The sequence below is a fragment of the Diplotaxodon limnothrissa genome, linkage group LG15 (genome assembly GCF_057381915.1).
Source record: "Diplotaxodon limnothrissa isolate DT_005_m linkage group LG15, D_limnothrissa_male_GT1.1, whole genome shotgun sequence".
Classification (NCBI taxonomy): domain Eukaryota; kingdom Metazoa; phylum Chordata; class Actinopteri; order Cichliformes; family Cichlidae; genus Diplotaxodon; species Diplotaxodon limnothrissa.
The window spans coordinates 45,528,681-45,546,710 of NC_140610.1; the positions used below are offsets into that span (position 1 = coordinate 45,528,681).

The 18,030-nt window shown below is 44.0% G+C and overlaps 1 protein-coding gene across 8 annotated transcripts in view; it reads right to left on the bottom strand.

Annotated features, from left to right (window-relative positions):
• The window catches only part of LOC146618151 (KICSTOR complex protein SZT2-like), a 47,019-nt gene that overhangs the window by 9,253 nt on the left and 19,736 nt on the right, over positions 1-18,030 (bottom strand). For 4 of the 8 annotated variants that reach the window (XM_085373459.1, XM_085373457.1, XM_085373458.1 and 1 more), the window contains 19 exons: positions 16,705-16,832; positions 16,222-16,486; positions 15,007-15,184; positions 14,805-14,897; positions 14,521-14,596; positions 12,386-12,676; positions 12,083-12,218; positions 9,856-10,036; positions 9,468-9,653; positions 9,002-9,235; positions 8,547-8,784; positions 8,123-8,197; positions 7,795-7,933; positions 4,954-5,089; positions 4,582-4,702; positions 4,246-4,398; positions 3,574-3,676; positions 1,983-2,097; positions 197-284 (listed from right to left, as the gene is read on the bottom strand). In XM_085373459.1, the coding sequence (XP_085229585.1) occupies positions 197-284; positions 1,983-2,097; positions 3,574-3,676; positions 4,246-4,398; positions 4,582-4,702; positions 4,954-5,089; positions 7,795-7,933; positions 8,123-8,197; positions 8,547-8,784; positions 9,002-9,235; positions 9,468-9,653; positions 9,856-10,036; positions 12,083-12,218; positions 12,386-12,676; positions 14,521-14,596; positions 14,805-14,897; positions 15,007-15,184; positions 16,222-16,486; positions 16,705-16,832 (2,936 nt within the window). Of the gene's footprint in view, positions 1-196; positions 285-1,982; positions 2,098-3,573; positions 3,677-4,245; positions 4,399-4,581; positions 4,703-4,953; positions 5,090-7,794; positions 7,934-8,122; positions 8,198-8,546; positions 8,785-9,001; positions 9,236-9,467; positions 9,654-9,855; positions 10,037-12,082; positions 12,219-12,385; positions 12,677-14,520; positions 14,597-14,804; positions 14,898-15,006; positions 15,185-16,221; positions 16,487-16,704; positions 16,836-18,030 lie in introns of all 8 variants that reach the window. The other 4 variants (XM_085373456.1, XM_085373452.1, XM_085373455.1 and 1 more) reach the window with 1 other exon arrangement.

The following is an 18,030-nucleotide window of genomic DNA, read 5'->3' on the forward strand; positions in this document are numbered from 1 at the left end:
ATTAAAAGTTTCACAGTTTTACTGATGTTTACGTTCATTGCCGCCTTTTTACTTTATTAACTCGTGTTGGTGGAGCTGCTCCAACTTTCTGAGCTGAGAGGGCGTTTCCGCCTGGGAAAATAATTCTGACTTCATTTGGAACGCACTATTACAACTTGGAAATGATTCTCAAGCCCTGATGTTTCCCAGTTCTCACCTGCACTTCCCACTCCATGCACCAGCAGCAGGATGTGCTTATCTACTTGTCCAACTGGCCGAGAGCCCTCCAAAGAAGACCTGGAGCCCTGAAAGACACATCAAAGATTTGGCAACAGTACTCTGATTTCAAACCTCAATGCAGATTACACCGGTATCCTTTAATTTGTGTGTGACAGAGCATCTCTGTGGGAGGTATATGGACTTGGCATCAAATGTGCTCATGCCTCCTGCCAATGTACCAAAACCCTCCCCCGTGCTTAATCTGGTAAACAGTGTGCATGTTCATATTATGATAGACATCTGTTTGCTCTCTCTGCTTGTGCTGACAAATATTCAGTCCTTCATACTTCGCTTCACGTTGTCCTTTCTGCCCGTTCCATGGGCACAGGATCCTCTGGAAATATGCTGAGAGGAAGATGAGATTTACTTCTGCTGCTTAATGTAAGTGCTTTCCAAAACTGTCCATCAGCCGTTCCGTGAGTGAATCTGAGGGAACGCAGCTGAAAGCGTCTTGCTTTCCTGCCTTATCGACTGCACCCAGTGACTGACAGGCTCGGGTATAATCTCCCTTTCAGAACATCAGATAAGGTGCACAGAACCACCGGACCTGGAATTACAGTCACTGAACTAAAACTTGCCTGAATTCTCTGACCTTTGACTACAGGAAACTTCCAGAAGACTTAAAATCCCTGTTTTATTAATCCAATTAAGCAGCAAACCTTCATGTGCACACTGTGGTTTATTATCGGGAGGAAGTCCTTGAAGCATTTCACAGAAGAGTGGGAAATTAAAGGAAGATACTGGTCTCCACCAGTGCTACCCTTCAGCCTCCCAGTAGATACAACTATGGTATCAATTTCAAAAGCCTATCTCACCTTCTTCTCAACTGCATTTTGATGAAGCTCGAACCCTGACCACTGAGATTCAAACTCATCCGAGATTTTCAGTAGATGCACCTATGGTCCAGCTTTAGTGGTCTGACAAGTGAAACTTTTACTCTAAGAGCAGATCTTAGTCCGAGAGTAGACTTAATCCATGTCTGGGAAACTAAGCCTGTGGCCCTCAGAGAGAACAAATTCCAGCGAGATCATCTTAATGGCATAATTGCTGTTTTAACATAAGTCCACCAACCAACAGAAACACATGATAAAATGACACGTTGATAAGATTAAAGGAATAGTGCTGCAGATAAACTGTGAAAAATGGGATTCAAATCAAGCTGAACAGTCTCATACGTTTGATCCGTCCCAGCCTTCCCTGCCTGGCACATACTCTGCCTCTCTCCTTCTGCAGCTCAGGTTCATGCCTGTGGGCAGGTTTGGCACACCTGTGCTTTACCACCTCATCACCCTGCAGTATTTAAGGACCAGCTCATACACCGACTCTGCCAGAACGTTACAGTCGTCAAAGCAATTTAGGCTCAAATTATGCTCCCAGTCAATTATCGGAGATTTTCCTTGTTCAGTAAATTTCCCCCCGTGTGGCCGCCAGCAAACTGTCAGCCTCATTTCTGGATCCTTGCCTCTCTTGATACTTACCTGTCTGCCCACTCTCCACCCATGCCTGCACCTCTCAAACCGACTAAGACTCTGAACAAAAACCTTATCGTCATCTTTGAGTTTTATATACACAAAAACTCTAAATGTTTCAGAATGTAGACGTTTGTGTGGAACCTGCATCTAACTTTGCCTATCCTGGCTTACATCATCACACAGTCCCCACATCTCACAGTGAAATGATCTGTTACTGGTTGCAGTCAGTGGTGAACAGACTTGGTCACTTACTACAGAGTCCTCGGACATCGAAGGCTCTTGACTCCTGGCGAGCCCGATGCAGCGAGGCACGTGGAGGTTCCCGTCCATGTTGGAGTACTTCCCTGTTAGTGACGTTTCACAGAGTCTGGAAAGAGCACGAGGAGGTAAGTTGATGTTTTTCTGGATGAGCTGGTAATAATCATGTATTTAAGAAGAGAGAACCATCTCTGCCCGCACCATTACGACAAATGTCACACAATTTGTTGCTGCTTCTCAGGCTATTCTATCTGAAACTCACTCTCAGTGATGTTAAAGAAATGCTGCATATCTGAAACACATTAGAGGTAAATTACAATACTTACTTTCTGCTTTGCCTGTGCAGAGAAACGTCGATGTGCTGCCACTTTGAGTGTAGATAAACTGCTCTAATCACTCACGCTCCAATCAATACGTACGCTTGAATCCTCATCACAAATTCATGTCGGAGCAAAGATGCTGCTGAGGTGTAACATTACATACGTCTCGCCGCTGTTTTTATCGTCACTACATCACCTCAATAATCTATATAAATACACACATTCACACACAGACTGATTTACATGAAACTCCGTATTCTGTTGTTTGTTTCCTGTTTTATTCTCAAACAAGGGATTTTAGCGCTTTTCCTGCAGAACAACACACAATGAAACAGCTGATACAATCATCAGCTGATCACCTGTGTGCAGCAGCAGCACATGCTTCGTGCTTTCCCTCTGCACCACATCCAGAGACGTCCTGAATAACAACTGAAATGGAACCATCGTGACCGTCTCAGCTATTTCTCCAGTGACAAACCCTTCAAACCAAAGACCATCTGCTGCAGGTGCGTTCTAAGGAGAGCGATTGCTGAGGATGTGCGACTTAAATAAACAAAGAAACTAAATAGAAAAGATTCGATGCTAATGTTGGGATGACACACTGCTGGTTTGTAAAGAACAATGACTGCATGCCTGTCAGGCCGATTTATAACATTTGACGACGGTTCTTATGCAAATAAAATATTTTCTTTTCCAAATACATCAAAAACCCACATTTCAATGCCGTGGACTCCACCTTATGAATCAAACAAACACGCACACAAAGTGTTGTGTTCAACTCCAGCAAATCTTTAGTTAAACACAACACAGTAAGTTAACTGACTGTGTTTCACTGTGAAGTGAACGGGGAACTGTGTCAGCAAGCATGAGAGGAAACGCTGGCTCCAGCCTCAGAGTGAACACTGCGATTTGGAAGCTCCTCCATCTGGCACAAACATCACAAAATTGTTTCCTTGCGATGTCCTGTTTGACAGCAGTTCAATTACCAGGAAGTCGGATTTCTCCTCCACCACACTGCTGTTGTAAGAACATCTGTGGGTGGATTTTTGCTTCCAGCAAACGAGATGGAAAAAAGTCAAGGAGAGCCGTGTCACAACAATCTTCACAAAGCTCTCGCAATATAGAGGAAAGTTTATACTGGGAAGTTTATACTGGGAAGTTTATACTGGGAGCTTTCTTTAAGCATTGGGGGCGAAATGCTGAAAAATACTTTGGGGACAAAACTGGACCCACTGGAGAAGAAAAGAAGTAACAGAGAGTCAAACCTGAGGTAGAAGACTGATTTAGTGGAACGCTCCTGGTAGACAAACATGTTCTTCCTGTTGACCACGCAGAAGGCATTCAACACAGAGCGCAGGGCCTGGATCGCTGCGACAGGAAGACAGAAACATCCACGTTTACAGAACAAATCCACTGATTTAGGAACATCATCTTCGCTGGATTGAAACAGAGAAAGATTCTAATAAGCACATAATTGATGTAAATATGAGAACTGCACATCAAGTACACACTCAGTACAACCACAGTCCCAACTGCAGCCCACTGCAACAACCAGCGTCCAACAGGACGTTACAGCAGTCGCTGCTGTGACTCGAGTCACTGCTCAGTCACAAGCACTTATTTCTTCAGCTCTCTGTATCAAAGATTAGTCCAGCCCTCAGTATCATACTGGAATTGAAAAAGTTGGATCATAACCTGAGCGAAAATATGGCAGTGAGCCATGAAAAAGAGTCCACATGTTCCCAGTTAAAGCTAATTAAAACGCATGGATTCATAGCTACGGGTGCACATTTAATAACAGAATTACAAATCCTGTTTTTGCTTTGGAGCCATTTAAATCCTACACAGCGACTCCTCGGAGTAAGAAGAGATTTATCATACACTGAACTGAAATGACTGCACGCGTTTAAAGCCGAGCACCCGGACGTTCCTCTCACCTCTGGCCACTCCCATGTTGGGTCCCATCTTGAGGCGGGGGTGAATGTGGATGATTGTGCGCCAAACCACATCGCAGGCAAAGTGCCCTGGGATAAACTGCATGGTAGCAGCCAGATAATCTCTGGCCTGGTAGCTCTCCTCTGTGCTGTAGTCTGTGGTTAGAGAAATACCAATATTTACAACTTTATTTGCAGAGGACTAACTGCAAAGAGGCGACATTAGAGTGCAACATGACAGAAGACTGCAAATGTCTTATAGGCTCTGAAACCCTTTGTGAGGAATCCCAGCGTTAATATAAAACACTGTAAAACTACCTGCAGCTTGTTCTCACTCACCATCAGCGGTGTTGAGCCTCTGCCTGCAGTGAGGCTCACTCTTCCAGATGTCTTCCTCACTCTCAGCCACCAGCAGCTTGTTACACAGATGGCTGTCGTGCAGGTCCTGGAGCAGCATACGCTACAAAAGCACAGAGTGTGCAAACACCGAGCAGTAGACTGAAAATGCAAGTTTCAATCCTCTTAAATGTCTGAAAATGATCCAGCAATTAACCTCCTAGGACCTGCGTCCACATATGTGGACATCACATTTTGGGTTATTTAGACTAAAATACTCAATTTTGCTCTACAAGGGCCTGATGTCCACTTACGAGGACATTATGCTGCTACAAACAATGAAAGAGACGCAGCTTGGGGTGCTGAGGTAACTACCTGATTCACAACTCTGCACATTTCTCCGATCTTCCTGACCACCATTTGATGCAGCTGTAAGCATTCAGGCAACTCCTGCTCTTCCTCCTTCTTCTCCAGCTCCTCGGTGCCGACCTCTTTTCCCTCACTGAAGCATCTGTAACGACACAACACACCCAAAGGATGAACAGCCGTGATCAAAGTTATGAAAGTAAGCTCAGACTTGTTTTTAGTGCCTCTAGTGTCAGAAAGGAAAAACGTTTGACTAAAAGAAAAATGAAAAATAAGAAAGAGTCAAAGGAAAACAACATTTGTATTTGATAGACTTTCCCTCATAAAGATAACATCTGGCGACCTCCCATTAATGGCGAGTTTGACACCGTAGTATATATCAGTCGACTGTTTTTCCAAGCGTACATGCATCGACCGAGACCGCCATCACTAACTTCTGATCCAAACTCGACTTTGATATGACAGAAACCGGAAGAGCCACAAGGGTTACAAGAGCTACAGAGCTGATAACTGGGAGCCATCCAGAAATACCATTACACCTGACAACATGACCTACAAACAGACTGTACTGTTAAATAATAAGAACTTCAAATAACTGGAAGTAAATCTTTTAGCACTGTGATGTTTCATGGATCAAATCCTTTCATGGTCACGAAGCACATACTAGAAGTTACAGTAACAACATGCAATAATAAGGTATGTAGTAAGTGTTTCAATTAAGAATAACTGGTTACCAGTCTGGACTTAGTCTGGAAGAAGTCACAGAAAGTCAGAGCAAAGCTATTCACAGAGTTCATGTTTATAAACCATGAAAAATATTACATGAGTTTAATATCTCCGCTTCTCAGAGAGGTTTAAAGCAAATCTTTGAGCAGCCAGGTCAAAAAACTATTACCACTAAAAACGAAAAATGAGAAGCTTGTGTAGTGAAAATTGTGTTGCAAATGAATAATGCATTTAATATCTGAGTGCACAAATGTGAAAAAAGAGAAGTCCAATCTGACTTATCAACGTCTACCTCTCTGCAAGTCAGGACTGTCCAGCTCCAGGCCTCGAGGGCCGGCGTCCTGCAGGTTTTAGATGTGATCCATCACAGCTGATTTAAACGGCTAAATTACTTCCTCAGCATGCCGTCAGGGCTCTAGACTAACTTTTTGCCATGGGCGTACCGGTACGCCTAACTTTTTAAAGTTAGGCGTACTGGCACAAAAGTTAGGCGCACACAAATTTTATAATAATTTATATAATGTGCTTTTTCAGCATTCAAAGACTGATGACACCGTGTCAGAGCACTGGCTATGAATTTCAGAAGGATCCGGCCTTAACAGAAAAGTTAGCAATAGTTCTTTTCCTATTACAGCTACATCCACTTCTGTCGTGCCCAGGCTGCTCATAGGGCTGGGTATCATCACTGATTTCTATAATCCACTCGATTCCGGTTTTCAAAGTCCCGATTCGATTCAACTTTGCCTCAGACAGTCAGAAATATTATAATTCTGATCATTTATCAGTACTGACTTCATCAGAATTGTGAGCATCACAGCAGATGCCTTTGTGTGAAAGTAACTGAGAATAAAACAGAAAAACAAGAAGGAGATTTTCCTGGTCTGGCTTTTTATAGCAGAAAACCTTAAAAATATTCTACAATGTTCTGCATATAAAGTTTAAATTTCTTCAGTATTGAACAACAGAAAAAATAGGCTTTCTTGTCCGAGGACATTTAAGTGAAAAAGAAAAAGACAGCAGCCACAGCCTGTAAACAACGGTAGACTGGTGGGTAATAAGCGACTGAATAATACAGAAAACAGAGATTGGAGACGGGAACTGTTCTTGAAGTACAGAGAGAGAGAGAGAGAGAGCTAGCTGTGCATGAAGTGTGATTTTAATAGTCGTGGAAGCAAAACAGCAAAATTCATGACGACATTGATCAAATGTGAAGCGCAGTTTGCTGCTTCTTTTGCTGCTGGCTCGGTGGATTTTGGCTGGAGAGACAAAACCTGCAGCTCAGAATCAGCGCAAAAAGACGTAAACACAGCGCAGACCGGACGCATCAGGATCGCTAAGCTCCGACAGCGTGTCCGTCTGCGGGCCGTCGGGTGAGAAAGCCGAGAAAGACAAAGCTGATTCTGATGCGTCGGTCTGTGTTTACGTCTTTGTGTGGAGTCCGTGTACCTGCTCTCATCTGCTGTTTGGTTGTTGTTGAAATGGTTTTGTGAGCTTTAATCTGAGAATCTGGCGTTTCTGACAAAACACAGTTATGTTTAAAAGTCAGGATTTAATGAATAATATCGCTTTATTCAAGCTACTCACCTCTCTCTTCCACCTGCACTTTCAACTGGACCACGGCCAATCAGAGAGGTCCCGCCCCTGACTATCTCTGATTGGTTCAGTCCACGATAGGGACAAAATGTGTGTCTGTTGTTGACCACAGGGAAGGTTGCAGATTTTTTTTTTTGCTACCTGAACAGTTGGTCGCACAGGTGCAACCAAATATTTTTTTTTAGTCGCACCACTGAAATATTTGCTCGCATTTGCAACCAAATTGGTGGCACTCTAGAGCCCTGGTCGTGACGTTCCCCAGAGGCCTGGTAATGAACTCATCATGTGATCCAGGTGTGCTGACCCGGGGTGAGATCTAAAACCTGCAGGACACCGGCCCTCGAGGCCTGGAGTCCGACACCCTGCTTTAAACGGTTCTGATTTTTCATGTCTATAAAAATAAAAACGGGTCCTTAAACAGGGGCTTCTTTGAAAACTTGTTACAGTTGCTTCAATTAAAACCTGTATAGTTGTTTTTAGGTCACTTGTTACTAAATGAATGAAAAATGGGAATCACTAAATGACTCTGACCTGGAGTGGGAGTACACCGTCACTCTGTCCTGGTGGATCTTAACAATGAGCCAGAAGTCTGGCATAAGCCGGGCCTGGCACTCCTGTTCATCCAGGGTGGAGCTCTCACACTCAGAGTCGCTGCTGCCACCATCATAACCTGTCAACACAGCATTACGTCTGTATTTAACATGTTTCCACCATTCTTCTGAAGACGCATTGACATGAACCGTCTATAACATAAGAATTAAGACTCTGTAAAGCAGACACTTTGAACCTTTCAGACTGCAGGTGTTTCTATGACTCTCCCCCACAGGGAGCCTCTCACTCAGCTTTGTGCAGCACTTACCCTGCATGTCTGAGTCCAGGCTGCCTTGGCTGGAGACGACACTCTGGACTCGACTCGGCCTGAGTTTGCCGCCACCTGAGGAGAGAAAACAAGAAGTGACAGAGGAGCGCGTCTCTGTTCTACGCAGGTTAAACTACAGAGCTGAAACCCGAACGGTGCACCACGCTGAAAGAATCGGTTACTGTTACAATATCTTCACATTTTACTTTTACATGGACTTTATTTTTTTAATACTTGTATTTATTAAGATTTATTATGCATTATATTTATCTTTTTATATGAAGTTTCTTTTTTTACTGACCAACTTCTGGAATGAATAAAGTACAAATGTAAGGTGTTTTATCATCACTGGACATGATGATGACACACGTGCAACAAAACAGTGAAACAAGCAAACCTAAACAGGTATGAATGTGAAACTCACTGTGAGAGGCCGACTGCACGGACTCAGCCAGGCTGACACTCGAGGGTGTCTTTGGGGGTGAGCTGGCCTCTGTGCAGCTCTCTGCCTGCAGCTGGGGGGTACTGGGCTGACCTCTGTCCCCAACCATGCTAACAGAGTCATCTGCTTCAGGCTTCAAGGCTGCAACTGATTCACCAGCGTCCGGAGTCGTGTCACTGAGAGCATCAGCAGCAACACTGACTGGCTTCCTGTCCTCACTCTGCACAGAGTTCAAGTAAAAGTTAGAGTCATTCTGTCTGATAAACTCCTGCAGATAAACTCTACGTCTTAAAATTTAACCTGATTTATTTCTGATCATGGATTTATGCTGATGTCAATAATAACATAAAAACAAACTGAATGCACAGCTGGACAGATGAAGGCTGATCTGATGTATTTTCCCTCCTCTGCACATCACAGTCACTGATGTATCTAACCTCACTGTTGGCCTGAGCTTCTGCTTCGCTCTCGAGCGTCGTGGTCTCCGCCTGAGCTGCAGCACTGCAGGATATGGTGGCGGCAGCAGGCTGTTGTGGGGGGGATGCAGTGCTCTCAGACAGCCTCTCGGTCTCTCGGATCCTCTGAGGGTGCAGTCTGCTCAGAGACATATAGTAGAAGCCGGCCTGTTCTCCATTTAACACATAGCCAGAGAAAGACATCCTACGAAACTCCTGCAAGATAAACAAACGTTGTACTTTATATTCATACGTCCATCTATACAGAAGTAACAAACCTCTGTGCATGCCTGTGAATCAGCCTGTAGGCACATATGCAAGAACAAAATTAAAGATTCATTAATTAACTCCTATCATGTTCTCATACAAATATGTGCAGACATGTTTTTGTAGAACATTCCTGGAGAAACTTTGTGTCTCAAGTTTAAATCCTGTTTGTTCTTCTTGCCTCTTTGAATTTTTCCAGCGACTGTTCAGGCCCAAAGACAAACTGAAGCGGGACTTCCTCACAGTGACAGTGCGGTCGACCGCTGGAGCGTAAAACGTGCTCCGCCACTTTCTGCAGCGTGGCCGGGCCGATGACCCGAGAGTGACGCAGAGCAGAGACGATCTCATCCTCCAGCAGCCAGCGGATCTGAATCACACCGAGAGAAACCAGGATAAGAGCAGCACTGCTAGTGTGTGTGTGTGTGTGTGCAGGAACAGCAGGAAGCACAGATATCTGTTCAGTGAATCTTTCACAAAGACTATTAGAAATGCTCTTGTGAAGTGTACGAACGCTGCACGCTTCAGTAATGTGGAAAAGCTGCCCACCTGTCACGTGTGGGAGGACTCACCTCGTCCATTGTGGCCAGGATTGCCAACTTGTGGGGAAGTGGGAGTTTGGATAAGGGGTCACCAGAGATGCCGTTGACACCTCCTCCCCTCAGACTGTCCAGCACGGCCATCAGCTCCTCGTCAGAGCGATAGGAGGAGGGCTGCCCTGGTGAACGATTCATGCTGCTCTCTGAGGTGTACCTACACACGGAGACAGCTGACGTGAACATCATGGAGTCCACACTCAGACTGACTCAAAGACGCAGTGGGTGCATGGGTCTCCTGCCAACAGCTTCACTCTGGTGCTGCTGCTAATCATCACTTCCAATCCCGTCAATTTAATCTAAAATAAGCAATAACTACTGAACATGAAGACAAAAATTACAATTGATTATTTTTGTCACCTCGGTTTTTAGGTTTACACGATGATAGAAACAATAATAACTTGGTAGCAGGAAATTAGCAGTCTTTGAATGAAAAATGACTGAAATAAGATATTTTCTGTGGATAAAATAATCAATTAATTCAACTTAAAAAAATGAAATAAATAAAAGGAAACAGCACGTGTTTAATTGTAGTAAAATGAATGGAGTGATATTCCAGATGTGCTGGTGTAGTCATCAGTGAAATACCGACACAGCCACAACTGTTGCTTTGCTTTTCTAAGGCTTGTTGGAGTCCATCTACCAACTGTCAGTTCAGCCTTTTCTATAACTGTCTGTGAGATCCAGACTGATGCTGCAGTGTTTTCTTAGATGTGCATTATGGATGATTATATACAGGCAGATAGAGGTCCAGGGTCCTGAGTGGGGTGTGTCTAAAATGAAGCTCCGCCTCCATCTCACAGAGCTGTTTTTTACTTTCAAAGCTTGTGATTTGCTAAAATGCTCTCATTGAGTTTCATCTGCCTGACATTTATTCATCTCTTCATCTGGCTGCGACTATCACAGGTTGAGAGGCGGTGTACACCTTGGACAGGTCACCAGCAGAGCTAACGAGCACTAGGACTGGGCAGGGCTCTAGAGTGCGACCAATTTGGTTGCAAATGCGACCAAATTTCTCCATGGTGCGACTAATAAAAAATACTTGGTTGCACCGGTACGACCAAGTAAAAAAAAATACTTGGTTGCACCGGTACGACCAAGTAAAAAAAAATACTTGGTTGCACCGATGCAACCAAGTATTTTCTCGGGAAAAAAGTTTCAGCAACCCTGAAAGTCTCCGTGTGTTCAACAACAGACACACATTATGCCCATGTCGTGTTCTAAACCAATCAGAGATACTCAGAGGCGGGGACCTCTGTGATTGGCCGTGGTCCAGATATTCCTGCAGACCTACTTGTGTTTACATTTGAAAGTGCGGGCAGATAGAGAAGGGTGAGTAGCCCAGGTCAGAAGTGTATGAAGTTGGTATTGAGAAAATATGAAAAGAACAATTGATAACTTTTTCGTTAAGTTAAGGCCTGATCAGTCCAAAATTCTCAGCCAGCGCTCTGACACGGAGCCATCAACCTCTCTGTTTTTGTCAAACACTGATCCGGAGACGGCATCAGAAAATGAGCCACATACGATCGACTCCCAGCCGGAGTCCACTGAAAGTAAAAGTGAGAAAATGTATAAATTTCGAATCGAGTGGCTTGACCAGTTTCCCTGGCTAAGATACAGCCAAGCTGACAATATGATGCACTGCATTTACTGCGGTGTTAAGTAATGCAGTTAAAAGATTTGGGTACGCCTAAATTTTGTGCTGGTGCGCCTAAATTTTATTTTTAGGCGCACCAGTGCAACCATGGCAAAAAGTTAGTCTAGAGCCCTGCTGGGTAACATAAACGTTGACAAACTGTGGTCCAGTTTGTCGTGTTTCTCTTTCAAAGGTGTTCCTGGTTCATCTGTGCTGGAGCCACTTTAATTCAGAGAGCAGTGCAGAAAGATCCTTTGTTCTCTGAAAGGGTCTGTTTTTGGTTCATGTTCAGCTTTCCTTTCATTCTGTTGCTTTTTGTGGTCAAATCCAGGAAAGTGAGTAACGTCCTGCCCAAAGAGGCATCAATAACTCTTTAAAGGCCATTTGAGAAATTCACTGCAGAATAAGCAACGTCACCAGTTTCTGTCTTTATTTCTGCTCCGTGTCACCGCTTTTAAAAAGTGTGATTTCATTAAAATCCTACCAACGCTCCTACAAAGGATCTTTACTGCAATCGATCAGGATGTAAAATTGAGATTAAAAAAAAATTTGGATTTTGCACACGACCTGTTATGATGGAAGTCCGCCATGGCTTCGATCTCCAGAGGCAGCGTCAGAACAAAAATATCCAGCGTGACCGAGAGTTCGTTCAGATCTACAGACTGCACCGCCTCAGCATTCTCCAGGCAGGAAATGACCTCACCTGCAAACACAACTGTGAAGTAAGCTCGGGAACAAAATTAACAGTGTGAAGAAGAAGCTCTTTGTCCAAAGTGGTGATTTATAGAAGCAAAAGAGTAACACAGCTTCAGATATGCTTCCTTGCACAGAAAGAAGCCACTTAGGTGGAAAGCAGTCAGCTGTACTCACCCAGGCACGTGGGCAGCGTCTGCATGGGCACGGAGCCATGGCAGCTCTTCATGTTGACAGAGCAGGTGATGTGAACAAACAGTGGTGGCATGTCCAGCTGTGGGGCCTCGTTCTCCAGCAGGGACTCTCCCTCCAGGATGCTGAACGAGTCCTGGTCCTGGTTCACAGTGTTGGAGTCAGACAGGGACTGGTCCTCACCCTCTCCCTGGGAGCTGCTGCCTGGGTGCTCCTCATACTCCACCACCAGATCTGTGTCGCTCTCCGTCATTATGCAGGAAGACGGCACATTTTCTGCAAGTGTAGCAAGACAACTTTAAAGTAGTCCTAAGAATCATAAACTCTGCAAACTCTTTTTGTTGTTTCACGTCTTTGGTTAAATAAGGTTTTAGGAAAGACTTTATTTTACTTTCAGGCTTTTTATTGACCCGCAGGGACCACGTGGATCCTGCCTGTTATGCATTGTTGTGCATATGTGGGCTACATGCCGACTACGGGAAAAGCGACCCCTGTCTTGACGTTGTTCTCTCGATAACGCAGGACTGCATTGGGCGTTCCAGGAAATAAAGGACTCCACATGAACGTCTGGAATCCCTGAAGGTTACTCACTGAGTTATAACTTATGTGTTTGTGTCAGTGTCTAACAGTAAAGGCATATAACTGTATATGAATACACAGACGAGAATCAGACACCTGTACAGAGATCATTTACTGCTACAATATAACCTGCATTATTAACATTGTATTAGTAATATATCCCACAGCACTGATGTTGCATTAGAGATGCTTATTAAAGTTATTGCCACCATGTTAACCTTTTTATTACAGGTGCAGCTATAATTATTTTATACACATTGCATGTTTGTGCTCATTCAGAGTTGATGCTCAGTCTCTTAAAGAAGGTTTTAAGCTTTGTGAAGCGCTATGTCCTCACAATCTATAGTGTAGGTGACTTGGAGCACAGAAGGATAAACAGCGCACACGCTTACAAACACATAATCCTGCCAGGCCAAAAGCCCGAAATTCATTTAGCTTCTAACTGCATTTCAGTTTGCTTGGTAACAGATGACAGAAGACAAGTCAAGAAAAGGACAAGCCCTCAGGGACCGTCTAGGCTGGAAATTTACTGCCATGTATGGAAGCTGTTATAGAAAGAGGAACTTCTGTGTCTGTTTTTAGCCATCTAAGATGTACCATTTACTGCAATCGATGTATTTGATCTGCAATCGACGTGAGAAGGGGCGTTAACCCTGATGTTATAAAAGCATTTTCAAGTGTGTTCTTAGCAGGAGACGTGTGCTGATGTGATGCTGCAGACTTCTTCTCCTGTGTGCGTTGGACCTCACTCTTCTGGGCCTCTGCTGTTTGTTTCATTGCTCCACATTTATTGAAGTCGGGACACCTCAAAAGGAGGCGATGTGTCTCGCGTTTCTAAAGCATGAAACAGAAGTCGCTGAAATAACGACGGCTGATTAAAAACTAACTGATGAAGCACTAACTGGATATTAAATGTGAAATGAGCCGTACTAAAATGATCAGTTTAACTGGGCTCGGCCTCAGAGTCTTCCTCATCTTCACCCTGCTTTGAGTTCTTCTACACCTTTCTCCCAGACGCTGAAGTCACCATAACGATTGCTTTCCATTATAAAAAGCCACTTGTGTAACGCTCACGAGCAGGCAGGTGCTGTTATTGACTGGAGAGAAATATCTGAAATTTAGTGCTCAGAGCACAGGATGGACGACTGCTGAAAATTCACTCGTTTTATTTTCCCTTTCTATCAGTCTCACATTTTATCTTTTGTAGCCTCCTCCAACAACAACAGCCCTTTTGTTGAGTCACGTTTTCACAGTAATTTCGATGATTCCACTATCAGCCTTTTGGCTACAGGTTATCAACAGCTACAGGAGGAAGAAAAGAAACAACAAACACAAAAAAGCTACGATACTCCTGCACAGAAGCTTCAGGGAAGCTTAGCAGTATAACAACTTGTGCTTAATGAAGGACGAAACATGAAAGGTCCTCCACCTTTAACATTTGTTACTGCTGAACACTGAACAACTGAATGTGTGACCACAGTGCTGACGGGAGACTAACAACAAACCCAAACTAAAGGCAAACGTTTCAGAACGGCCTTTACCGTCTTCAGTGGCGGGCTCAGCTTCTGACAGCAGCTCTTCACTCGCCCGTCTTTTCATCTCGCTGTCCTCCGACTCCTGTGAAGGAAAATCAGAGCAGCAAGGTTCATGCTCAGATATAGAGATACAGACTCACCTCTCTTCGGTTTGCTTCTCTGAAATAAACAGTTTTTAGTTTCCCCCCAACATCTGATTTGTCCAAATCCTTGATGACATCCATCCCTCTTTATAACATCTAACCTGCTATGTGACGCATGATATTGTAGCAAATTTACAGCAAACTCACCTCTTTCTTGGATGAAGGTGGAGAGTAGTAGAAGTAGTGTGGGTTGGAGGGAACACTTTTGAAATACTGAGAAAGGATCTCCATGAATTTATCCTGACAACAGTTTAAAATTGAAATGATAATTATTTAAAGCCGTTAGCTTTCTGGTCCAAGAATCAGCTTTAAGGAACTGAAGAGTACGGGATCCCCCTTCAGACACTACCTGTATTATTTTGTGCAGATCTGGATACACGTCACACGCGGGTTGTGTCTGCAGCAGCGTCAGAGGGAATTCTGCTATCGCTCCTTTCTTGGGCTCTTCCTTGATCGGTGGAGATGTAGGAGCAGAGGAATCAGGAACTCCTCTGGATTCAGCCTCACTGGTGTCCTCCACTTCAGTACTGCAGCCAGAAATACCACACAATTAATAACTGTGTCAGTTAACATGAATCTTATTGCAGACTGACCTTAAAACAGTCGTTATAAAAGTGCTTTGGAAGGGAAAAGCCAACACACTGACAGCAAACTTATGAACTGGAACGTGTTAACAGATGTGATTCATCAAAGGACAATTAGCAACATGGTGTGGTGGTTTGTTGCTTTATTTGAATGATGACTGGTGAAAGGGAAACATGCATTTATCACGTCTCAAACAGCTCTGGCATCCTGGAGGTCTCAGAGCGCCACATTATTCCAACAGAGCAGCCCACTGTGGGAGCACAGGCCCACCGGTGGCAGACACCATCTATACTTCTTACATTACAAACATTTTCATGAAGCTAAATGACACTAAAACTCTGCTTAGTTGTATCATAGTTTTGTGCTGTGTTCGTTCTTCCGGCTCCTGTCAGAGATCTCATCCTGGTAAACTGGAGCTCTTCTTCCGCACGCTCGCTTGCTTGCAGGGGCTGGTCTGGAGGTCTAATGTTATAGTTTTTACTGCAGTTTACTAAGTCTTTCCCTGACCATGTAAAGCACAGTGAGAAGACGAGTGCTTAGAAGTGTGACTACAAGAAACAAAGATTTGTTTATAATAGAACTAAACCCTCTTTTTACAGAAAAGTGGAGAATAAATAAAGTTCATTAATATAACAAACGAATCAAAGTATGTTTGAGTCACACCAACATCAGCACATGTGAAGAAAACCCTGACGTAGGCCTCTGTGGATGTGAATTCACCAGCTCAGACAGCACCACCTGCTGGACAGTTTAAATCATTACCAAATGACTAAACTGTATGCTGATGGTTTACATGCCACTAGCCCCAGATAAACAGATCCACAGACAGATGGGCAGAAACGTGGGTTACCCCCTATGCTGAGATGTTTTATGTAAAGCAAAATATAAGAAGGTGATAAGCTGTAACTTAACTTTGTTAAATAGAAGCAACTCGTTTCTCAAAGACTGGCATGTGTCTGATTCTGATGATTGGCTTCACCTGCATGAAGAGGCCACTTTATCATCGAGTTGCTCCCCCTCAGCTTCACCAAGGATAAACGTGGCAGGGCTCCTTGAAGCTTTCAGAGGCCCTCCTCCCCATCCTGGAGTCTTGCCGTGTTCCCTGAAGACCCTGATGTGTCCACATAGCGTCTGCAGGAAGGAGGTGATGTCGATCTCCTGCAGCGATTCTTCACAGTAGTCCATCGCCATCAGGACGTCCTGGGAGCTGATGTTGTAGGACTGCTGCAGGCTGCGGTATACACCTGACAAGAACATGGACGCGTGACCAAACGACGCTCGGACGAGTTTCAGTCACTGTATTTTAACACCTGTGAAATCATGGACGACTGTGACATGTTGCACTGCTGTGATGGACTTAACCTTAGATCCTCATTTGTGTGTGTGTTTTGGTGGAGTAAGGATTTTTCTTTTTGACTACTCAGTTAAGCTTGAAGCATTCGTGTTGGTGGACACAGATCACCTTTGACGTAGCTCTGGTGGTAATGCTCCTGCAGCATGCTGCAGTAGTTGGCCAGCTCCTTGTGTTTGTGAGGCTGAGACAGGAGGTCGGTCCAAGGAGACTGACTGCTGCGATCCTGAGATAGAGACCTGCTGGGGAACAACAGCACAGAAAAGACACTGAGAAGAGGAACCCGGGTCTGACAGGATGATGAAGGATCAGTTGAACCCACAAGGATAGATTACGTTAGTACATAAAACCTCAATTTCACACATGTAGAAAACAGTGCTGGTTAAAATACAGACAGTTCCACTGCACCTAGTTTTGCATAAGCACTTACATGAACCCATATCTGCACCACAGTACAAGCCCAGTCACAAGGCCGAGAGACCAGTCGATGAAACCCTCACAAGCCAAAATCCTTCTGACCGACTGCTAAATGACCGACATGCATTTCCCAAAGCAAATAAATTTGAATGTTTCCATGTTAACCAGTGGTTGTTGACTGGTCTCTATGCTTATGTGACTGGGACTGGGGATTAAGCATGATCGAAGGAGCCAATAAGCCTGTGAGGGACAGCTGAACCTCCACAGCAAGCATCTGAAGCGCTGAATTAGGGGAGGAGCAAACATGATTTATCAGGTCAAAGTCAGGGAGAGACGAGTCATTTAACAATATTTCTATTTTTAACCTAAGTGTAGAAATTATTTGTGTGTGTTTATAGGTTTGTAGTTTAAACTTAAAATAAGACACAAACATCTAAAACAACAGTCTTAATTCAGTATTGACACCCAGAGTTAACTGTTAGTTAAGCACAGGAAGTCTTTTATTGTTTCCCAGTTAACCCATTCTAAGTATTAGGATAGACTCCAGTATGCTTCTGTTTATAAACATCAGCATAACTTTACATGTTTACAAATATGTCATGGCCCCATGCTGTCAGTTTAAGCATCACCAGTCTCTGCATTCCCGCTACATCAGTGGTTCGCAAACTGTGGTACGCGTACCACTGGTGGTACTTTGGCTCCATCTAGTGGTACGTGGGAAGTCTCCAGATTAAATGATATCTGGCACGTTCTGGTTCAAACGTACAGCTCTGCTGTCACTTCCAACATGAATGAAGACAGAAAACTACACAGCAGTGACGTTTGTAGGGTTACTGAAGTTGGGCTAGCTGATATATAATGATGTGCTACGTGATTGCTAGCAACACAGCTATGTTAGCATAAACACAGTGAAGCTGGAGGATGAAGCTAACTTTCTTCCACTGGATAAAAGTTAACGTGAGGGTTCCTGATGGTTAGAGACAAATGTAATGGCATGGCAGGATGCTGTAAACGGACCAA